At 41.6% G+C, this 25,388-nt stretch overlaps 1 protein-coding gene across 1 annotated transcript in view; it reads left to right on the forward strand.

The window, feature by feature from the left end:
* RFTN1 (raftlin, lipid raft linker 1) overlaps positions 1-25,388 on the forward strand; it is a 211,037-nt gene that overhangs the window by 118,207 nt on the left and 67,442 nt on the right. The window contains exons 4-6 of the mRNA XM_018573203.1: positions 10,661-11,066; positions 13,741-13,944; positions 18,525-18,728. Of these exons, the coding sequence (XP_018428705.1) occupies positions 10,661-11,066; positions 13,741-13,944; positions 18,525-18,728 (814 nt within the window). The remainder of the gene's footprint in view (positions 1-10,660; positions 11,067-13,740; positions 13,945-18,524; positions 18,729-25,388) is intronic.

Genomic DNA, 25,388 nt, shown 5'->3' on the forward strand with positions numbered 1-25,388 from the left:
TTGAATACAACCAAGGCACATCTGTATAGAGTCTGCATTTTCTCCCTGTATTTTTGCAAGATGTTTGTATGTCCTTTGTTTATTTCTTGACTAATTTCAATTCACAAAATCTTCCCATTCACAAAACAATTGACATAAATTCCTATTTTTATACTAGAAAAATATATTTAATTATTAAAAGCCTCTATTTCTCATACGTTCGTATTTTATCTTAAAAGGCACTATTTTATCACTAGTATAAATGGCTCTTTTTCTCACTCTAGTTAAAGTAACACTAAACTCAGGAGTTAAATGTTAAAAATGTATTCAAGTACTTAACTATTAACAAAATTGTAGATTATCTGGTAATCATTCGGCTGTAGATCCTCAAATCATCTCTGAATTGGTGCTGACACTGTCCTGCCTTCTGGAGGGTGGCTACTTTTGTTCCCCATGGTCCCTGTGTTTTTTGTAAAGTAGCCACTGCTGCAAGCTCGCTCATGTGTCGGACTACAATCTCATGTTTAGTTTACTAATTTGTATTGAGATTGAAATCCACCACAGGAGTGAGCTTGGAATGGTGGCTACCATGTCAGCATGAATTCAGAGATGATTTGAGGATCTGCAACCTAGTGCTACACAAATAAGTTACATTTTTTGTAGAATATTACTTTATTATTTTTCAAATATATGCACAGTATAAACCTACAGACATTATTGCTAAGAGACCACCATATTTTATTCCGCTAGTATTAAAACAATTCTTCCATGCGCAATTATCGCAGGGCCTACAAATTTAGTATCACCATCTTTTTATTCTACCGGGCCTGCGCTTTCAGAAAATATATGGTTTGGGGGGGTCTTTTACAAACGCTAGCAACGCAGCAGTTGAAAATCAAACCAATAGGAAAAAATTGCAGAAAATTCAAAAATGGCTTGGCCAGCTGATTTGAAAAATGTTCCGGAGGGCTTGGCAGCGAAAGGGTTAAGGGTCTCAGCTAAAGCGAAGCAAAAAAGAAAAAAAACAACCTTGAACCCTCCCAACCCTAAACCCCCAAAAAAACAACAACTTCCACCCTCCTCTCCCCTCGCGGCCCCCCTCTCCCCACAGTAGTCGTACGGCTGTGCCTCTTATTATTCTCTAAGAAATATTCTACAAAAAAATTACATTTTTTTGTTAATAGTTAAGGTACTTGCGTGTATTTTTAAGATTTAACTCCTGAGTTTATTGTCACTTTAATAGACACCACATGGAAACTGATTGATTAAAGGGAGTTTTTTTTTTAGGGGCAAAAACCCAAGTGGTAATCTTTGACTTTTACATACAAGAATACATTGAAAACATATTACACATGCTATAAATTGTTGAGCTGTGCAATAAACCCTTAAAAAAACTGGAAAATAAACTGATACATTAGCAAATAAGGCACATGAATTAAAATACTGTATGCATTAGATTTTTTTTAATTGGACTTCATGCAGGATAATTGGCTTCAGATTAAAATTTTACAAAGTGACTACATAATAGAAAGAAGTACTAAGCACACCCACAGATCAAAATTAGAATGCAAATCAAGATACATATATTTATGTGTGACATTAAAAAAAAAGGGGTGATTAAAATAAAGAAAGAAAAATGAATGATTGTATGAAATGTTGACACATGATTAACTCGGTAGTTACATAGTCAAAAATCAAGACTTAGCATAACATGATTGTTATTCAAAATAAATAGTCATCTGCAGGCACATTCATCTGGTAAAAACAGCCAAATAAGGACAGACATTTGGTTGCAGATTACTGTAGTTATCTGAGTATTTTAGGGTTCAAAGAAGCTTAGTTTTGGAGAGGGAGTGGTGTTTGTGTGAGGCTAATACTTAAAGGTGAACTCAAGACACTTATAAAGGACAGAAATAATTCAGCTTTCAAATCATTAATTAATCATTAAGTGTATTTTTTAATACAATGAGTGTAATTGCATGAATTGATCTTGATATCTTACATTCCCTGTACATCTCAGAGTAGAGTTCTGAATGGGAAAGGAAAAACAACACAATTTAACAATCATTTCATGTGCTTATGGAGCGTGTTGCAAAGGGGAGAAAACAGAGTGACAGTGAAATGAGCTGATCACTGTGCTGCTTCTTCTTCACTGTCTATTCTCACAGGATGGGGGAAGTCCATGACAGCCTGGGCTAAGATAAAGTGAGCTAAGTTATGCTTGTCGTCATTCTACCAAGACTAAGGCCTCTTTCACATGGGCTATCTGATCAGGTCTACATTTCAGTTTTTCAGGCGGACCTGATTGGAATCCCAATGTTAGTCTGTGGGCATCTGGTTACATCGGGTTACCCCCGCCTCTGGCCAGGTCCAGAAAAACAAATGGAGTTCCAATTCGCCGGACCTGATCATGCTGAGTTGGGGGTAACTTGATGTAAACTAGCACAGGTCCGTTTACATCCAATTCCCCATAGACCAACATAGGTCCAGTAATTTAAAAATGTTATGTCATAACTACACCACAGATTTGAACAGGGCAATGGGCAACATGCACTTAGTCCCCTGGGGAATTAAATAAGGTTTTTGCAATTTTTGGTAAGATATTCTTAGAACACCACCTGACATTTAGTCAAGGAGATGTATTTATATCAACATAATATATAGTGTTCAGTTTATAGTCAAAGGAGAAACCTTGGACACTAGAAAAGATAAATACTGCTTTTTAAAAGTACAATTTATTATATAGTATATGATTGTTGTTAGAGATTGTATTAATATAGAAATCCAAATATCTGATGTCCAATGTAGCTTGGCATTTCTTAGAGTATCCTGCTCCTTTAAAAATGTGGGATTTACAAACACTCAGCGATCACCGATCGCTGAGTGTTTGTACTTCGCTCCCCTTCTTGACATGCTGTCACAGCAGGCTGAGCGAGCGGAGCTCAGCCTGCTGTGACAGCACTGCAAGGTGTCTCCACCCACACACTGCTCTGCCGATCTGTGACAGGAGGCTGAGTGGTGCGGGGAGGAGAGACGCCAGCCTCTCACAGCGCTCTCCTCCCGCACTGCTCGGCCCCCTATGACACTTTCTCTCCTCCCCGCTGGGACACAGAGCAGCGGCCGGCGGGGAGGAGAGAAAGAACGGATGCACCGCTGTATCAGCCAGAAAATGGCACTTTCGGCATTATGCCAAAAGTGCAATTTTCGGCCGATATATTGGTGCATCACTAATAAAAACATTTGCAGATTTTTTGTAATGCTTTTTGGTATTAGTTCATTATAATAACTGTTGTATTACTATCTCCCTGCAATGTCAGTTCTGTTGGATATGCTCCACTTCAATACCTGTATATAGATACCTAACACACACCTGTGTGAGTTAATTGGTATTAAGGGCCCTCCCTACCATCTTGTCTTGATTTGTATTGTGATTTTTAATGTCTTCCCTATATTGTAAAGCGCTGTGCAAACTGTTGGCGCTATATAAATCCTGTATAACAATAATAATTAATAAAATGTTTGAGTTTGGGGGTTGGTCTAGGAACATCATATGATACTACTGGGTCACATGACTGAGCAGGGCAGCCATCAGAAATGTTGGGGTACCTTACACAGCTTTAGCCCCTCCCCCCCCACGTGCTGCTGGACACAGGGCTTAGTGACGCGCTGGATGCAGGGCTTAGTGACGCACTGGACACAGGACCCACCTGAGATTGACCCTGCAGAGCCCACCATAGATGCTGCACAGCCCATCTGAGATTGTCTATGGTGGGCTCTGAAGGGGTCTCGGGTGGGCTGGTCAGGGCTGCATCCCTCCCCTCCCTCCTTTCCTTCCTTCCTAGTTCCTCTTACCTGCACACATGGCCTCGTCTGCCGCCGGACTGGCCAGAAGTGACGTCACCTCACTTCCGGCCAGTCCGACATCAGACGAGCGGCGTCACTGATGGGGCCCTAGCTTGTCTCAAAGCCGCTGGAGCGGCAATGCTGGGGCCCTGTGCTGCTAGGGCCAGGCCTCCGCCTCCTCGCCCTTCACCGTCGGCCGATAGTCATGTAAGGGACCCAGGCGAGCCCCCCAGGCTGCCCGGGCCCCTTACATGAGTATCGGCCATACCCCCCTGATGGCTGCCGTGTGACTGAGCATTTAAAGAGAACCAGCCATAAATGGGCTTAAAATGCAACTGAAGCTAAACGTTTTTTTTTGTTTTAGATAGAGTGGAAAGGGATTAAAACACCGGTCAGGTTTTTATTACTGTCTGTGTCCCTGTGGGTGATTCACTCTCTCTATTTTTCCTAGTGACTGTTTTCAGTAAAAGTGGGTCAAGGGCTTGCTGTACAGGCCTCTTCGCCCATGTGAATGAGCCCTGACAAGGAGGATTAATGTGACGGTGAATGTTAGTGTTACAAAGAGGGTAAAAGTTAGGAGCACAGGGAGTGTTAGTATAAGGGTAAATGTTGAGGATACAGGGAAGGTCAGTGTAGAGGTAAATGTAAAAAAAAAAAACCCATGGAAGAAAGATGTTAGAGTAAATGTTACGAGAACAGGAAGTAATCCTTGGTGCCCAAACAGGAAGAGGCCTGGGTGCCCAAACAAGTGGATGGTCACATGTGGCCCACCAGTACATAGCATGTACTCCAGGCCCAAAATCGGGTCTGGAGCACAGCAAGCTGCAAGTTGAGAGACCGGGACTTATATGGACTTCAGTGTTGGAATGGTGGCTGTCAGTGACAGCCGTCATCTAGCACTAGGCCTAGGAGCTGAATCAATTCACTCCCGGGCTTCTCCTTCATAGCAGTGCTGATAGCAGGCAATGTTAACACAATGCAGAACAATACTTCTGTAATGTATATACATCAGAAGTGAAATGATGTCACAACACTTCCTGGAGGATTGGGCAGAGCTGAAGCAGCTTCTCCCTGCAGCATTAGATCACTAATACATTGATCTATTGCTGGCTGATCATAATTAGAAGTGATTTGTTGCTGCAGAGCTGCATAGGTGTCTGATTGAAACCTTTAATGACCAGATGCAGACCCCCCATGAAATAAAAAATAAAAAATGTCAAATTAATAAATTAATTAAAAAACTATTTACCAATGTATTCTAGTATCACACCAAATACATTGAAAGTTGTAGGTCACATTTGCATAAGCAAAGACAATGCCATTCAGAATTTTAAAGAGTTTTAGCGCACCTTAGTCTTAAAAATGACTTTTTATTGCAGCACACTGCAACACAGAGCATATGCATTGTGGTGCGCTGCCTGTAACTGTGGGTCCAGATGAATGGCACCACAAAGCATACACAGCGATGCACAGGTTAACATACGCTGCAGTGCACTAAAGGGCATTTTAACCTGCACTAATGCAACACACATTTATAAAAACGAATTAAACTATTATGCTGCCTTCTGGACATGTCAGGGGCCACAAGCCAGGGATAGCAAACAATAGGCACATAAAAAAAGGAGGTCAACAGAGGTATCCTCCATTTTTATTCAGGTTTCCTAACAATACTTTCTACCTACTGAAACCAGAAAATATAACGTATGATTAAATGACGTACCTGGAAGCTAGGAAAAGTTTGTCCTATATGTTACAAATTTTCTTAAAATTATTACTACTCATCTGTGATCCAATTTGAACTCCTCAGATCTGTCCCAGCCGTAGTGATTAAGGTTTCATTAAATATAATGTTCTCAAGATATGCATTTCTCTGTGATTCCGACATTTAGACTCTAATAAGCCCTTGAATTGAAATGATCAGGCTCATTGTCTCTGTTGCAGCTCTGTGAGTATGAAATGCTATCAAGTGATTCTTTTTTTCATCTAAATAATATTCAAGTGAAGAAAAATCTAGCCAATAAGAGAATGCTGTTATGTCTAGTGTCTGTTTAACAACTTATTGCATAAAGCTTTTAGAAGCACAAGAATGTCAGAATGTCTCCTTTAGAGGGTAGCAGTCTCTTTTCCTAACATTTGGAGTGTTGTAACTATGGCTCTAAATCATTTAGAGATATATGTGTAGATAACAGACTTTGAAGATACAAATTATTTGACAGGGTTGTTGTACACACTTTTTATACACTATCAAAAGCGGAAGATTTGTGGCTTTACATTACACCGAGCTCAGCAACTTTTACATTTTTTTTAGGTTAGCTCTGTGGTTGTCATAATTATTTAGTGACAACAATTACCAGATTTCTACAAGCTGTTTATGGCATTGGGTGCTGGGATTTCTTTCTCAGACCTCTCTTACCTATGAAAAGTAGGTATTTGTCCTTGTGCTCATACGTACACTAGGGAATTATAGAGTGGTGAATAAAAAAAGGTAACAGCGTCCATGTTGCCCAAGCCAGGCAGTTAGGTTTGAAATGAAAACTATTTTTTTCATTGGTTTCTGCATTCCTGTTGGTAATATTTTATCTATCTTCCTGTCCTGTGGCAATATGTGTGTCAAGGTGTCACAGGGTTTCACTGGAATGAGGGGAAATTTCCCCAACAGAGACACAGATAGCACTAAGGGCCCATGCACGTATTTGCCTGCAACTGCACAACGTAAATTCCAGTGTATTTCACCTACCAGGGAGCCAAAGGTGCTACATACAGTCTCTGATAGAAGTCAATGTTTTTTTCTTGGTGTGTTGAATAGCATGCCCTCACTGCACACCATGGTTACTGCTGTTGGACCCCAAGGGACAGTAGTGATGGAGCAGTCATTGAGTGAAACATAGCAACATAGCTCTGCCAAAAATGGCGATCAACATCTACTACTTTATAACACAGCAGAGGACCACAGTCTGAGCACGAGTTCAGAGGTGATTAAATACAGCATGGGTGAGCCGTTCCTACTAGGGTGCCGATACCGAGTATTTGGCCGAGTACTCGTACTCGCCCAAATGCTGCGATACCTTTCCCGATACTAGACCTTCTGGTGAGAGGAAGATTTCCTCTGGCTGGCAGTGCCGCTAGGAAAGATGGAGCCGGAAAGCTGGCTCCATGATGTTTGGCTGGCTTGATGCTGATTGGCTGGGAAGCCGGCTTCCCAGCCAATCAGTGTCGAGTCGGGCAAACATATCTCATAATATAGCGACACGACCCCCACCCTGCAGGTACCTAATTCCCCTCACATAGATCCTTAGCATTCAGTTCCTCGGCCAGATCTGCCGTCTCCTGTCTGCACAATGCTCACGTGATCAGTGTTCAGCCTTCTACTGCGCATGCACAGGATTTCTGAATGAGAGCACTGGGCAGTCTGCGCATGCACAGTAGCAGGCTGAGGGCCGATCAAGTGGGCGCTGTACACAGGAGAAGTGGGCAGATTCGGGAGAGCGGTGTCTGCCCACTTGGAGAGCGCTAGCTGAGGGACTGGTACGTTAATGAATGTGATACGGATCTATGTGAGGGGAATTGGGTCCTGGGTCGTGTCACCATATTGTCAGATCTGTTTGGCCGGCCTCAATGCCGATTGGCTGGGAAGCCGGCTTCCCGGCCAATCAGCATCCAGCCGGCCAAACAGAAAGGAGTCAGCTTCCCGGGCAATCAAGAAGCCTTCCTGGCTTCCTGATTGCCCGGGAAGACGGCTCTATGCTACCGGAAGTGCCGGTATCGGTACTCGGTATCGACGAGTACCGAAATATAAGTATCGGTACTCGTACTCGATACCGAAAAACCGGTATCGGTGCATCCCTAGTTCCTACTTTGTCTCTGCAAAGAAAGGACTCACCACCCAATGGACAAGTAAGCACTATTTTTAAAGTGAAACCATGCTAATGAAGTGCCCGAAGATCCTGAAACCCAATGAGCGCCACTTAGCACCGTTCTGTTAAAAACAATGAGATTGTGAGTGGTCCTCTCATGTGAAGCCATGGGTCAGCACCAGTGATGAAGTCTAAGATGAAATGCTACTGAAATTCTTCAGTTGTGATTCTAGCAGTAGAGGTTCTTTCTTACAAGTCACTGAAATTAATTACATACCTCTCCAGTCTATTTATACACCTGATTTGCATCGAATGTCAGTGAATGTTTTTCCATAATGAATTAAAAACCCATGGCTATCATACACACATCTGTTTTCAGTTTGGTCTTTTCTAGGGAATCCCTCTGACATTTCATACGCTGTATAAAGTGCACATGCCTGAGATTGAGGTGATAAGGTGGTTGTAAGTAATTATTGTGACATTTTAAGATTAGTTACAGTGAAGATTGTCTCTGTAGAGTAATAGTTAAAAAAATAATAACTTGGCATTTAATGTGTGAGTTATTCCACGTCTTCTCTGTGGTGCTAACCACCTGAACACCAGTGAAAAACAGTGTAATTGAAGTTGAATGCTGGAGTACTCTGAACCAATTGTTGTAGATTTACCATTGTAAGAGGCTGGAATATAAAGGAGTAATTAAAAGAGTTATTGCATACTTCTATTTTTGTAAGTGGTGCAGCTGATGGGAGCAATGCACAAGATATCTTGTTAGGAATAACACACTATTATTAGCTTCAGGATTGAACTGGCCATGAAAAAACAGCTATCTCCACACCAACAACAGGCAGCAATATATGTGTTTGTCCCTCAGGTGAGTGAGGTAACTGGAGCTTGCCAGATGGTGATAGTGGTGCCGGTGCAATACTTTGATCCATTGCTGCCCTGCATAGCTCCTCTCTGGCCATCCCTCCATACCTTGGGATTACATCCACATATCTGGTGTCTCCAGACAGTGAAAATCGTTAGGCCTGCTCTTAGGGAGATTTTCCAAGAAATTGGAAGAACTCTTTATGGGGTAGTAGTAACATTATGGTACTAATCTGCATCCTCTACCACATCCATAATAGTCTGCAAATCCCCATCTTTGAAATGCATGTTGTTATCTCTTACACTGCAAATACTGATCTCATTGAACAGTTTTTCATTGTGTCCTTTAAAAAAGGGAGTAAACTATCTAACTGTATGTGCGCTGAAGTTTAACAAAAAGCCAAAGTGGGTCCATCAGTGTATTTAGACAACAATGAACCAAATGAACATCTCTTTCTCAGCCTATATGTTGAAGATGTTGCTGAAATGAAGGCAACCTACTTTGGAGTTCCTAGGGGTACCCCAATATAAAACAAATATTATTGGCACTCTTTATTTTCATTGCCAACAATTCTATAGGATGAGGCTAGCTACATATAAATAATCTCTACTCATAGAGCTTGTAACATCTATCAAGGTATTAATCCCCTAAATTCTAGAAACATTTAGTGCTCCCTGTATCAGACACTAACTCACCTGGGGATCCTGCCAATAACACACTTCCTGTCTGTTGATGACAATGATTATCCATGAACGAGCAGTGTTGTTGTCCTAGAACAGGAGAACAAAACACCTGCACTCACCTCATCTCCATAATGTGTGGGGTGTAGTTTAACAGGGCAGGGCTTATAGGAGTTCTTGAAATTTCACTGCAGCATAGCAGTGCAAAGGAAGTCATCAGCTCTCAAGATTTCTGGTATGATCAACGGGAGTTTTTACACTAATCAAACAGATGTAACAAAAGGATTTCAATCGTATTTTTAACAGACTAAAGTGGACCAAATAAGAAAAGTTAATTGTGAGGGTTTACATACCCTTTGAAATCATATATGGATGTAGTTTATGTGGATGGTTGGATCAAATGCATTTGTCAAACACTGAAAGTACATTTATAACCAAAACATCTTCTTTATACTCTTCACGCAAAAGAAGTCAAGTACACGTGAACAGATTATTTACACTATTGGAGATAATGCATAAGGCAGTACTCAAAGGAAATCATAAAAAATTGTTTAAAGTCAGCATAAAGTACATGTGATCATTTTATTTTTAATATTGCACAAAGAGAAAGAGTTTCAGAAATATGGTCATTTGCTTTCATTGTCAATTGCATAGAGCCATCTTTGTCCTCTCATCAGCATCTTCTTGCTACCATTCTATTTAAAAAAAGTAAACCAATGATATCTATATATATATACTGCTTGTGCCAGAAAAAAGTCACCACTTGGATTTAGCTAAGCAAATAGGTCAGAGCCTTCAATTGGATAATAGGTCTAGGTTTAGACCTATTACTATACAACATTATGTCCCCAAAATATGAGGTCTGCTGCCTTCCTGAATGACCAGGTTTTCCCATTAATTAATTTTTTTCTTCCCTGATGGCACATTGGGCATATTCCAAGATGACAATGCCAGGATTCATCGGGCTCAAATTGTGAAAGAGTGGTTCATGGAGCATGAGAGATCATTTTCACACATGGATTGGCCACCATAGAGTCCAGACCCTAACACCATTGAGAATCTTTGGAATATGCCAGAGAAGACTTTACGCAGTGCAACAACTCTCCCATCATCACTACAAGATCTTGGGTAAAAATAATGCAACTCTGGACAAAAAGGAATGTTGTGACATTGCATTAACTGATGGAAACAATGCCATGGTGAATACTTGCCGTAATTAATTTTATTAGATTTTATAAGAGTGTGTGATTATTTTTTTTTTGTACAGGCAGTGTATATACTGTGTGTATATTGCCGGTACAAAGCATGCACAATGTACAACAGTTTTTGGGCGTCCCTGTCCTTTATCAGGTACACAGGTAAAGAGAGAGAGAGATCAGTTATTTAAATGATACTATTTAATTGTTCTATATTAAATCTATGCCTTTGTTTTGCAGATCGAGGATGCAGCCAGTCAGGGATCAAAGTTTGCCGGTATAATACAAGGATACTACTTTGCAAAGGAACTGCCCTACAGCCCGTCTGATAGCTTGAGTCAGACAAGCGCTCCCGAATTCACGGCCATCAATAAAGTAAGCAGCGATACAGAAGATAATACTTCAGCAGATAAGAAATCAGATTGCACTAATGGAAGCACTTCACCAGCAAAGAACACGGAAAATGATGAACAGCCCAAAGCAGTCGATGGGCTGGATGTTATTGAGCAGCAAAACGTGGAGTCTACAGCTCTGAATAAAGGAGATCAATTGGAAGAGCTCAATTTCCAGGTTTCAAACGAGGATGTATTTGTTCATGACAAGATAACGACTGAAACTACGCCATCTGATAATTGCAGCATTAGAAGTAAGTACAGAAGTCATTAGGAAATAGACATAATATGTTTCAGTTTGTTTTGTAAGTAATCTACTTTGGGAGTAGGAAGCCCTACACTGTTCATTTTATTCTAATCTACTGAGACCTCACCTGGAAAATTCTTGCATTACATTTTTCAATCTGATTTTACTAGCAAGCAGCCTGAGCTGATGTTTGACCTGCTTATATTTTGTCTCCACTAGTTCCTCCTTTCTCCGCTCATCAATATCCTAGTAAATTGAAATAAAACGAATTCCGTTTTCATTATATACCTTTTTTAGACCCAGTGACATCATTGCGGGGTCTTTAGGCAATGCAAACAGATCATGGCTGGTTGAAGGGGCCAGCAGGGTGCTGTACATGGCTTTCTGAAAACACTCCTGTCAAGAGTCCTCAGTCCTGATGCAAGCAGTGGGCTGGCTTTTGAGAAGAGTTATGCCTTGATGGGTGTGTGTCAGTCTGTCCTGCCCACTTGTGATGCTGACCCTCCATGACTGAAATAACTGAAATCTAGTGAATGAAAGGGGTGGGTTGGGGAGGAAAGTTCTAGATAATGCTGGACATCCTCCAGCTGGCCAATGTGATGGGCTCTATTTGACTTCCTGTGGATTCTAATACAGTAATACCTTGGTTTACAAGTAACTTGGTTTGAGAGTGTTTTGCAAGACAAGCAAACATTTCTGAAAAAGTTTGCCTTGATACACAAGCAATGTCTTGCAATAAGAGCAAAATTTTGTAGAAAAGCTCCACAGAATAAGGCTGTAGCAGTGCTAGCGATGAGTCTCTTTTTTTTTTTTGAATAACATTTTTGTTTTATTAAAGTTTCGTACAAACAGCGTAAAGTTTACAGTGTACAGTCAGTTGTGTTGGGTGGACATTAACAGATAATTCACAAAAAATGTACAAAGAGGGGTAAACAGTTTAAATGAAGCCCATCCACTCAACAGCATTCTCCTTTGAAGGGACCATTCAGGCAACCTTGTTATGGACCATTGAGATGAGTATTAAGTATGCTTATTTACGATCCCATCCGGGTCCTAAAATCCAGTATGTATGTCCCGTGGGTTAAGTCATTTCGTGTTTCCCTCTTGTGTATATATATATATACATATCCTGGGTATACTCAGCAGGAATCTAGCCCATCCCAGTGTTTGAACGTAATGTGAGTACATGTCTTTCAAATGGAGTCAGCGATGAGTCTCTTTAACAACAATGCAATGTCACATTGGATAGATTCCTTGTTAAAGTTTCACGAAATGAAAAAGATTCCATTGAGTCTAGAGATAGCAGTGATTCCGTTAGTGATAGTGAAAGTTGTCCTACACAATAATCCTCCTCTCTCTTGTCCCTCTCACACCGGCCACGAAGGTACCGGTAATTGGTTTATTTTTCTTTATATTTTGTACAGTATTATATTACAGTACAGTATTGTAATCATTTTTATATGAATATTTTTGGGTTGTGGAACGAATCATCTGAATTTCCATTATTCCCTATGGGGAAACTCGCTTTGATATACAATCGCTTTGAAATACAAGCATGCTTCCGGAACGAATTAAGCTCGTAAACCAAGGTACTACTGTACACACTTTGAGAAGCTCACAGTGTGCAGTGAAAGTGAGTAAGCACTTGCAGTACAGTAGAGGAGTCAGCACAAAGGTGCAAAACTGTAGGTAAGGCTGGAGTTCAGTTTTAAGAATTCTTTGCCTGAGCTTGAGTTCTGGATCATGTGGAAAGCTATAGAAGTTTTCATATCTGGCTGGATACACAGGCTGGTTATTGACACATTATGATTACACGTTTGATTACTGAAAATATAATAAACAGGAAAGCATGTTGTTGGAGGTGTATACACTGAGCTATTGCTGGCGGATTTAGCTTCAATCTATCCAATTTGCCATGTTTGACCGCAATGGTCAGGTTGGAGATAGATTAGGATATACACATTTGCCTGCCTAGAATCTCATGCATGTGGTGGCATTCACCTAGCAGATACATGTTTTCAAGTGACAGTGAGGTGAGCTATGCTGACAGCTGTTCTTCCATCCTCAGATTTTTTGCAGCCATCCTTCTGGCTACAACCACCTATGCAAAAGGTTCCACTATGTTCTTCATTTTCCCTGCAGGTTCTTCTATGCTATTAATTAACCCTTTCCTCTGCTCCTAGTTTCCCCATCCTCTCCAAAACAGGTCCTTCAATGCGCCCTATTCCCCCTTCCCCCTGCTCCAAAACAGATCCTACAATTGTCTTAACTCCCCCTTCTCGCTTCTCCAAAACAGGTCCCATGATGCTCTTAATTTTCTCTTCCTTCAGGACCAAACAAGTCCCACTGTGCTCTTCACCTTACAAGTCCCTCCATGCTTTTCACCCACAACCCTCCACAACAGGTTCCTTTCTATTCCTCACTCCCCTCTCCATACTCCTCCACAACAAATCCCTTTGTACTCGACTTACCTCTTTCCCTCCAAACAGTTCTCTGTGTGTTCTTCACCTCCTCTCTTACAATTCTGCAACAGGTCACTTTTTACTCCGTTCACCAAGCAATTCCCAGCAAGCTCTTCACAGGGCAGAGTGGCTACTGCCAAAAAGGTTTATAGATATAGTCTGTAAAGTGTTAATTATATAATTAAATGACACATATTGTAATACATTTTTGTTTTCCAGAAATTGAGATTTTGGCTCTATTTAATAAGCCAAAAAGCCAACAGAGGTACAAAAAATATTATACTGTGAACATCCCAATGAAGATCTCCAAGGATAAGAGTACGATCAATGGTCTGGAAGCCAACTGGTTGGAGCACATGACTGATCATTTCAGGAAAGGATGCTCACTAGTAAATGCCGTCTTCTGTCTTGGAATGGTAAATGGTATGGAATTTTACATCTGCCAGATATTTCACTTACATTTACTTTAAAACTTTTCTTTTCATTTTGTGTAATAGTCTTCTGATAGTGAGAACTAGAATCCCAGTTGTCAGGTCAGTTAAATAATTTCTCATATTGTTGGATCCCTAACCAATTATGGAAACAGCAGGGGGGTAAATTGCAGCGTTAAAGACGGCACAATGATAAGCATGTATTGTATCACCAAAGGAACTGCATTGTTTTTCACAAAATATGAGTTATTTAGGTAAAAGGTCAGCCATCTTCAAATCACAACTTGATAAGGAGAAATTAATAGCATTTATGTACATATCCATCTGAGCCATGGATATGAAATTCTGGCTCTGACATTTTCATTCACTCAGCTGATTTCCTGCCCATAATCTTATTGAAGAGCACTATATGAAGTCTCATACAAATGGCTCACAACCTACAACAATGGGTTGAACTTTGCATTATAGAAAAAAGGCAGTAGACCATTGTACAGCTATCAATAAGAATGTTGAAGAGAGTTAAAGTTAAAAGAAAGTTGGCAGTTAAAGTGACCCTGTTGCCAGACCATTCATTTCAACAATAATCTTCCCGTAAGAATTTATGTTTATTTAACGTAACATAAAATCAAGTATTTTAAATGCTTACTTGCAGCTTTTTTCCTTTCGGTATTTACTTGAAATGCGCCTTTGAATGTTCTAAATAATTTGATTACTCATGGAAGAGTCAGCTCCCTTGCACAGTCCCATCCCACCTTGCACATCATAGCCCTCTTCTCTTCTAGGCGTGTCTAACTACTGTCTGTGCTGGTCCAGCATCTTCACCCTCCCCCTGACATCCACACAGCGGGAGTTTGTCTACTCCTGGTGTAAACAAACTAATTTGCTCTTCAGCACGCCACAACACACAGATATAAATGTACTTTGTCATGTGCTGCAATGCCCAAAACAAGTGCAAGTACATTTTTTTGTGCGTTGGGCTAGTTAAGAGTTGAAATCCGTGGAAATATGGCTCTGTGTGCGGTTCGTGTGGTCCCTTCATCAAGCAAAAAACTTGCCTGATGAAGGGAGCATGCTAGGTTCCGAAACGTTGCTTTGTACTTGTGATGCCATGTGCATCTGATGTCAATAAAAGGACAGATTGATGCATTGGACCTAGGTGTGCGAGTTACTACTTCTTATACCAGTGGCGGAACTACCAGGGTCGCAGCGGTCGCATGTGCGACCAGGCCCTGGCGTTCCTCCACAAAAAAAAAGGGGGGGGGGGGCCCAGAAAGGAAAAATAAGTACTATCCTTGTCACGCTCCTTACCGATAAGTCCCTTGTAGTGGGGGGTGTTCGCAGTGACTGCGGATGGCACCGCGAATGTCAGCAAAAATATAGAAATGTCACCAACACACCAATCCTTTTAGGATAGCAAAAGCTTAATTTTTTGATATTTTTTGTCATATGACCAACTAGGAAGGAAGAAGGGGCCTGACGCCGGCAGTGGGGGGGGGCTGATGGTGCGGCTGCCCCGAGTGCAGAGACAGACAGGTGAGAGGGGGTTGGGCCGGCCGCCGGGCAGTGACAAGCAGGCAAAATATGGGGCAGCACGAGGACCCAGCAGCTGCCATGCTGATAATACAGTAAGACCCGCCTGGATGTTTTGCCACCTGCTCGAGCTTCCTCCAGCCGTAAGAACAAGAGGACTATGACAGCTGAGGTAACTACTTGCCATTACAGAATAGTGAATAGATTAGAACATGGCTGAATATGAAAGTTTCAAGTTTAACTATATTCTATTGAATGTTCTATAATGATATTGTATTACTAGAAAACAACAAGTCGGCAGTTCAGCTGGGACTTGTAGTTTCCTGTATGATAGAAGGCTGTTTTCATTACTGTCCTCATGAAAGTACTAGTAATACAATGCCATTATAGAAACATAGAATAGAGTATAGTTGAACTTGAAAGATACTGTTCTATAATGGCTTTGTATTACTAGTGTTTTCATGAGCAAAGTAATTAAAACAGCCTTTTTTCATACAGAGAACTACAAGTCCCAGCATGCACTCACTGTCACTATACAACTCTCACATATCACCCATGGAATTACTGCAGGGGGCTCGCATGCTGGAACTTGTTGTTCCCTGTGTGATTTATGTGTGTGTGTGCGGGGGGGAGCGTACAAGGACAATGAGGGCATGCTGGGACTTGTAGTTCCCTATGTGATGTGGAGGGGTGTACAGGGACAATGAAGGCATGCTGGTTGTAGTTGAACTATAAGTCCCAGCATGCCTTCATTGTTATATCCCAGGGTCGCAGTGGTCCCATGTGCGACCAGGCACTGGTGTTCTGCTGTTTTGGGGGCCTGGAAAGGAAAGGAAAAAGGAGGGCCCAGCCCAGTAACTGCCGAGGCACTGACATTGATTGCCTCCTGTGACTACAGCTCCCAGCAGGCCAATGCTCCGCAACGGGGGGGACCTTCATGGTTTCTTGCATCAGGGCCCTGAGATTTCTAGTTACGCCTCTGTCTTCTACTATACTGTAATTGGATGCCTGTGTAAGCTGATACTGATTTCTATTCTTTGCAAACTCTCAGAAAAAAATAAAATATTAAAAAAAGGGTAAAAACTTGGAGTTGTTGCCCATAGTGATCATTTTCCTTGTTTTATTTTCCCAGACAGTGAAAGATTAAAGCTGATTGGTTACATTTTTTTTTTTTGAATAACATTTTTGTTTTATTAAAGTTTCGTACAAACAGCGTAAAGTTTACAGTGTACAGTCAGTTGTGTTGGGTGGACATTAACAGATAATTCACAAAAAATGTACAAAGAGGGGTAAACAGTTTAAATGAAGCCCATCCACTCAACAGCATTCTCCTTTGAAGGGACCATTCAGGCAACCTTGTTATGGACCATTGAGATGAGTATTAAGTATGCTTATTTACGATCCCATCCGGGTCCTAAAATCCAGTATGTATGTCCCGTGGGTTAAGTCATTTCGTGTTTCCCTCTTGTGTATATATATATATACATATCCTGGGTATACTCAGCAGGAATCTAGCCCATCCCAGTGTTTGAACGTAATGTGAGTACATGTCTTTCAAATGGAGTCAGCGATGAGTCTCTTTAACAACAATGCAATGTCACATTGGATAGATTCCTTGTTAAAGTTTCACGAAATGAAAAAGATTCCATTGAGTCTAGAGATAGCAGTGATTCCGTTAGTGATAGTGAAAGTTGTCCTACACAATAATCCTCCTCTCTCTTGTCCCTCTCACACCGGCCACGAAGGTACCGGTAATTGGTTTATTTTTCTTTATATTTTGTACAGTATTATATTACAGTACAGTATTGTAATCATTTTTATATGAATATTTTTGGGTTGTGGAACGAATCATCTGAATTTCCATTATTCCCTATGGGGAAACTCGCTTTGATATACAATCGCTTTGAAATACAAGCATGCTTCCGGAACGAATTAAGCTCGTAAACCAAGGTACTACTGTACACACTTTGAGAAGCTCACAGTGTGCAGTGAAAGTGAGTAAGCACTTGCAGTACAGTAGAGGAGTCAGCACAAAGGTGCAAAACTGTAGGTAAGGCTGGAGTTCAGTTTTAAGAATTCTTTGCCTGAGCTTGAGTTCTGGATCATGTGGAAAGCTATAGAAGTTTTCATATCTGGCTGGATACACAGGCTGGTTATTGACACATTATGATTACACGTTTGATTACTGAAAATATAATAAACAGGAAAGCATGTTGTTGGAGGTGTATACACTGAGCTATTGCTGGCGGATTTAGCTTCAATCTATCCAATTTGCCATGTTTGACCGCAATGGTCAGGTTGGAGATAGATTAGGATATACACATTTGCCTGCCTAGAATCTCATGCATGTGGTGGCATTCACCTAGCAGATACATGTTTTCAAGTGACAGTGAGGTGAGCTATGCTGACAGCTGTTCTTCCATCCTCAGATTTTTTGCAGCCATCCTTCTGGCTACAACCACCTATGCAAAAGGTTCCACTATGTTCTTCATTTTCCCTGCAGGTTCTTCTATGCTATTAATTAACCCTTTCCTCTGCTCCTAGTTTCCCCATCCTCTCCAAAACAGGTCCTTCAATGCGCCCTATTCCCCCTTCCCCCTGCTCCAAAACAGATCCTACAATTGTCTTAACTCCCCCTTCTCGCTTCTCCAAAACAGGTCCCATGATGCTCTTAATTTTCTCTTCCTTCAGGACCAAACAAGTCCCACTGTGCTCTTCACCTTACAAGTCCCTCCATGCTTTTCACCCACAACCCTCCACAACAGGTTCCTTTCTATTCCTCACTCCCCTCTCCATACTCCTCCACAACAAATCCCTTTGTACTCGACTTACCTCTTTCCCTCCAAACAGTTCTCTGTGTGTTCTTCACCTCCTCTCTTACAATTCTGCAACAGGTCACTTTTTACTCCGTTCACCAAGCAATTCCCAGCAAGCTCTTCACAGGGCAGAGTGGCTACTGCCAAAAAGGTTTATAGATATAGTCTGTAAAGTGTTAATTATATAATTAAATGACACATATTGTAATACATTTTTGTTTTCCAGAAATTGAGATTTTGGCTCTATTTAATAAGCCAAAAAGCCAACAGAGGTACAAAAAATATTATACTGTGAACATCCCAATGAAGATCTCCAAGGATAAGAGTACGATCAATGGTCTGGAAGCCAACTGGTTGGAGCACATGACTGATCATTTCAGGAAAGGATGCTCACTAGTAAATGCCGTCTTCTGTCTTGGAATGGTAAATGGTATGGAATTTTACATCTGCCAGATATTTCACTTACATTTACTTTAAAACTTTTCTTTTCATTTTGTGTAATAGTCTTCTGATAGTGAGAACTAGAATCCCAGTTGTCAGGTCAGTTAAATAATTTCTCATATTGTTGGATCCCTAACCAATTATGGAAACAGCAGGGGGGTAAATTGCAGCGTTAAAGACGGCACAATGATAAGCATGTATTGTATCACCAAAGGAACTGCATTGTTTTTCACAAAATATGAGTTATTTAGGTAAAAGGTCAGCCATCTTCAAATCACAACTTGATAAGGAGAAATTAATAGCATTTATGTACATATCCATCTGAGCCATGGATATGAAATTCTGGCTCTGACATTTTCATTCACTCAGCTGATTTCCTGCCCATAATCTTATTGAAGAGCACTATATGAAGTCTCATACAAATGGCTCACAACCTACAACAATGGGTTGAACTTTGCATTATAGAAAAAAGGCAGTAGACCATTGTACAGCTATCAATAAGAATGTTGAAGAGAGTTAAAGTTAAAAGAAAGTTGGCAGTTAAAGTGACCCTGTTGCCAGACCATTCATTTCAACAATAATCTTCCCGTAAGAATTTATGTTTATTTAACGTAACATAAAATCAAGTATTTTAAATGCTTACTTGCAGCTTTTTTCCTTTCGGTATTTACTTGAAATGCGCCTTTGAATGTTCTAAATAATTTGATTACTCATGGAAGAGTCAGCTCCCTTGCACAGTCCCATCCCACCTTGCACATCATAGCCCTCTTCTCTTCTAGGCGTGTCTAACTACTGTCTGTGCTGGTCCAGCATCTTCACCCTCCCCCTGACATCCACACAGCGGGAGTTTGTCTACTCCTGGTGTAAACAAACTAATTTGCTCTTCAGCACGCCACAACACACAGATATAAATGTACTTTGTCATGTGCTGCAATGCCCAAAACAAGTGCAAGTACATTTTTTTGTGCGTTGGGCTAGTTAAGAGTTGAAATCCGTGGAAATATGGCTCTGTGTGCGGTTCGTGTGGTCCCTTCATCAAGCAAAAAACTTGCCTGATGAAGGGAGCATGCTAGGTTCCGAAACGTTGCTTTGTACTTGTGATGCCATGTGCATCTGATGTCAATAAAAGGACAGATTGATGCATTGGACCTAGGTGTGCGAGTTACTACTTCTTATACCAGTGGCGGAACTACCAGGGTCGCAGCGGTCGCATGTGCGACCAGGCCCTGGCGTTCCTCCACTTGGGGGGGGGGGGCCCAGAAAGGAAAAATAAGTACTATCCTTGTCACGCTCCTTACCGATAAGTCCCTTGTAGTGGGGGGTGTTCGCAGTGACTGCGGATGGCACCGCGAATGTCAGCAAAAATATAGAAATGTCACCAACACACCAATCCTTTTAGGATAGCAAAAGCTTAATTTTTTGATATTTTTTGTCATATGACCAACTAGGAAGGAAGAAGGGGCCTGACGCCGGCAGTGGGGGGGGGCTGATGGTGCGGCTGCCCCGAGTGCAGAGACAGACAGGTGAGAGGGGGTTTGGCCGGCCGCCGGGCAGTGACAAGCAGGCAAAATATGGGGCAGCACGAGGACCCAGCAGCTGCCATGCTGATAATACAGTAAGACCCGCCTGGATGTTTTGCCACCTGCTCGAGCTTCCTCCAGCCGTAAGAACAAGAGGACTATGACAGCTGAGGTAACTACTTGCCATTACAGAATAGTGAATAGATTAGAACATGGCTGAATATGAAAGTTTCAAGTTTAACTATATTCTATTGAATGTTCTATAATGATATTGTATTACTAGAAAACAACAAGTCGGCAGTTCAGCTGGGACTTGTAGTTTCCTGTATGATAGAAGGCTGTTTTCATTACTGTCCTCATGAAAGTACTAGTAATACAATGCCATTATAGAAACATAGAATAGAGTATAGTTGAACTTGAAAGATACTGTTCTATAATGGCTTTGTATTACTAGTGTTTTCATGAGCAAAGTAATTAAAACAGCCTTTTTTCATACAGAGAACTACAAGTCCCAGCATGCACTCACTGTCACTATACAACTCTCACATATCACCCATGGAATTACTGCAGGGGGCTCGCATGCTGGAACTTGTTGTTCCCTGTGTGATTTATGTGTGTGTGTGCGGGGGGGAGCGTACAAGGACAATGAGGGCATGCTGGGACTTGTAGTTCCCTATGTGATGTGGAGGGGTGTACAGGGACAATGAAGGCATGCTGGTTGTAGTTGAACTATAAGTCCCAGCATGCCTTCATTGTTATATCCCAGGGTCGCAGTGGTCCCATGTGCGACCAGGCACTGGTGTTCTGCTGTTTTGGGGGCCTGGAAAGGAAAGGAAAAAGGAGGGCCCAGCCCAGTAACTGCCGAGGCACTGACATTGATTGCCTCCTGTGACTACAGCTCCCAGCAGGCCAATGCTCCGCAACGGGGGGGACCTTCATGGTTTCTTGCATCAGGGCCCTGAGATTTCTAGTTACGCCTCTGTCTTCTACTATACTGTAATTGGATGCCTGTGTAAGCTGATACTGATTTCTATTCTTTGCAAACTCTCAGAAAAAAATAAAATATTAAAAAAAGGGTAAAAACTTGGAGTTGTTGCCCATAGTGATCATTTTCCTTGTTTTATTTTCCCAGACAGTGAAAGATTAAAGCTGATTGGTTACTATGGGCAAAAGGCCTCTGCTTTATACACAGTCCCTGATTCCTCTGACTCAGATTTGTGGATTTTGTTTGAACCCCTAAAATCACGAGACATCTTCATTGTAGGCTAACGTTGACTGCTCCACTTGATTGATAAACAGCTCCGTGAGCAAGAAATCTGGGCATAGCAAGCTGTCTGCTCTGATTACATTCTTGCCATATGGATACAAGAGCTAGTGTTGCTGGATTTATAAATAGGCAGACTGTGGGAGATTGTCATTTGTCTCCCAGGTTCCCTGTACGTATGGGCAAAGGATTCACAGCAGGGTGACACCGGGTCATGTCTGGGAAAAAAAAAAGATTTAATATTAATTTCTTTGTGTTGGGGGGTGCTCTTTAGAGTCAGCCGTTTCGTCTTACATTACGTTACGATAATCATTCTAATGCTCTGTGCTGATTTATTGTGCCACTAAATTAACATACACATATCCAATTTCTGAAAAGAATAGATTTTTTTTTTTTTTTTTTCAAGAATCATTTTGCTTATGCTGCATAGCAAAAGACATTTAGCAAATCATTCTCTATTCTCTGTATGTGCTATTATTTTTTGTGATTTTTTTTTTTAATACTCTGGGCTCCAAATCAAGAGATATATTCAGCATTTCTTCATTTTTGACAAATATGCAGATGACAGAATAATTTCCACACAGCTGCTTTTTTTTTTTAATATATATAAACGATAATGGCACATCCTTTTTTTGGTATCATCAGAGTGATTATGGTATTGTGCTGGACCTAACAATAGCATTATGGAAATTCATTATGTTAGCCCAATCCTTTGCTTGTAGCCAAAGGGGAGCTGCTAATAAAATAGATTTTTTTTTTTTTTTTTTTCAAGAATCATTTTGCTTATGCTGCATAGCAAAAGACATTTAGCAAATCATTCTCTATTCTCTGTATGTGCTATTATTTTTTGTGATTTTTTTTTTTAATACTCTGGGCTCCAAATCAAGAGATATATTCAGCATTTCTTCATTTTTGACAAATATGCAGATGACAGAATAATTTCCACACAGCTGCTTTTTTTTTTTAATATATATAAACGATAATGGCACATCCTTTTTTTGGTATCATCAGAGTGATTATGGTATTGTGCTGGACCTAACAATAGCATTATGGAAATTCATTATGTTAGCCCAATCCTTTGCTTGTAGCCAAAGGGGAGCTGCTGTTCATTTGTAGAAAGCATTCATTTTGTGTTTCTGATTTATCCAGAACAGTTTTTGATATGATTTTCGCATATTAAACAACTAATTTGTTATATGCCATAAAACTGTTTCACATGTAATTTTGTAGCCACAAGAAGCTACAGTTACTTGCACATTAGCGAGACTATAGAAGCTCTGTTTCTGGAAACCCTAGTTGCCTGGCTTTCATGCTGATCCAATGGATTATAAGCCCCACTCAGGGCTTCTGTTACAGTTACCCATGCAGTGGGGTTCTCCCAGCAATACATGGGTTAAATGCTCATTTGGCTATTGGGAAAAGGAATAATTATTTCTTGTTCCTCAAGATGTGGATGGGCCCTCATTGTCCTTGCATACAATGCAGGACTGCTGGTCCTGCATTTTAGTGATGCAACTGGCCAGCAAGGTTAAGCGGCTTGGAGGGGCCAGAGGCACAAAGAGGGGGGAACCTGCGGTAGCAAGGAATAAGGTAAACATTTAAATCCCCCTCACCCCGCTGAATGAGCACGGAACCCAGGCAGTGGTAAATTTAACAGCAGCCCTCCGGGATAGAGATAAAATGACCACTACCGATATCCATCCCACCCTCCTTTAGCTTATCACTAGATTTTATTTAAAAAAAACTAAGCTTGAAGCCCTGACTTACTTGAAATCAGGGTCATGTGACCAGCCTGCATTCCAAGTCTTTTTTCTTCTGATCTGTAGAGTAGATGGGTCCTTCTAGTGTCCATTTCACTCTCTGGTGACATGAATATGATGTGGACATTTCCCATTGACTGTTAGAAGATTCCATCATAGGGCACCTAATGTGTCCTGAAGATGCCAATTGGCGACATCAGGATGCAAGGGTTGGCAACAAGGCTGGTAGGCAGACTATGCATACTTTGGACATTATGACACAGGGGGAGTGATTTACTAACCTAAACACACGCACGCACTAGGTGCGTGTGATTTTTACACAGCAAAGCGTATTTATCAACCAAAAACTCTCTAAAAGCATATTTCCACTAATGCCATATATGGAAAAATCATGCACATGATGCATATATAATGCTGCTTCACAGTTTAGACAAAAATGGTAATTCATGCAAGGCTTTGCACAACACACCTGCCGGGTGTATACACACTACAAAGGTGTCTAGATTCCACCCATAGATCATGCTGGGAGGGAACACACTACAGAGGTGTATACTTGTTCGTGGCGTGTTTATAAGGTTAGTAAATCAACCCCATGGTATCACCCCAACTCCACACACATACACACACTAATGTTTTGCTTTTGGATGCCCTGGATTCAGTGGCGGACCTAAGGAACAAAGGGCCCTGGTGCAAGATTTTTTTTGGGCCCCCCCCACTCTCCTCCCGCAGCGCTCGGCCGGTTCTCACTTTCTATCCTCCCCGCTGGGACACAGAGCAGCGCCCAGTGGGGAGGAAAGAAAGCAGGGATGCGTTGCTGTAGCGGCAGAAAAATGGCATTATTGCTCTCACTGCGACGTTCGAGGCGATATGTAACATGTGCAGCACAATTGTCATTTTTCGCACGTAGGCGCTCCAACGCGTGTGTATCTGGGGGGCGGGGGACTTAAACATTTTTTTCCCCATTTAAATTTTTTTTTTTAATGTTACTTTCATTTTTAAACACTTTTTTTTGTGTACACTAACCCGATTGGTATTACATAGGGGACTAACAAGCACCCTGTGTAATAGCAGATAGGATGTGACAGGTCCTCTTTATGGAGGCGTCAGGGGTCTTTTAGACCCCTAATGTCACCTAGAGACCCCAAACAAGCTGAGGAAGCCGAGATCTGCTTTCCAAGCTTCTTGTCCTGGCTCTGAGAGCCGGAGACTGTGTACAGTGACACCGGAAGTGATGTAATACACAGCACTTCCGCGTCCAGTGATCGGAGGAGAGATCAGCGGCTGGAAGGGGCTGAATCTCTCTCTGATCATTGCGGGGAGACCCACCGACCCAGTGGCCGCTGCAGGGGTACCACACAGTACACACGATCCGGCGGCTTTTCAGACACCAGATCGATTGTAAGTTACACAGCAATCGCCTGCTGTTAAAAGCCGTCTATAGACATACTGCGGCCCGGAAGTGGTTAAAGTGACATTAAAGTAAATTATTTCCCCCTCCCCAGAATGTAAATGCCAGCACTTACCTTAACTGATGTCTCCTAATCCGATCTTCTTCTTTCCTGATGTTTTCATCTGTCCCTCCAGCGGTGCGGCGGGTCTCCGATACAGCGCTGACTCCTCTGTCCTTGCTAGCACTTCCTGTCCCACGGTGTCTGCATGCGGGTGCACGCTGTCCATAGACTTACCTTGTGTCTCTCCTCGTCTCCTGGACGAAAATCCGAATTGTGCATGCGCTCGCCCCAAGATGCTTTGTTGCCGCCTGAGCAGTTTCGGATTTTCGGACGGGAGCACGCGGCAAAGACGGGGTAAGTTTAAACCGTGTTAAAGCGTTTTTTTCCCCAACTTTTTGCATATATCTACTGCTTGCTACCCTCATATAGGCAGCGGCGGAACTACCGCCAGTGCGGGAGCTCCGTATCCAGCGCACAAATGTTAGAACACTAAGCTTACATTGCATCAAGGATTGATAACACTTAGGGATGCATGGGAAATCATAAAGAGCAAGTTTCTATACCAGAAAGGGTTGCAAGTTTTTTGGAGAGGTTTCATATATTCTGTGACTATTTTTAGTACAAATAGTGCTTAGAGGAGTTCTCCTATAGAAA

Source organism: Nanorana parkeri, unplaced genomic scaffold (genome assembly GCF_000935625.1).
Source record: "Nanorana parkeri isolate BGI_ZX_2015 unplaced genomic scaffold, ASM93562v1 scaffold4, whole genome shotgun sequence".
NCBI lineage: Eukaryota > Metazoa > Chordata > Amphibia > Anura > Dicroglossidae > Nanorana > Nanorana parkeri.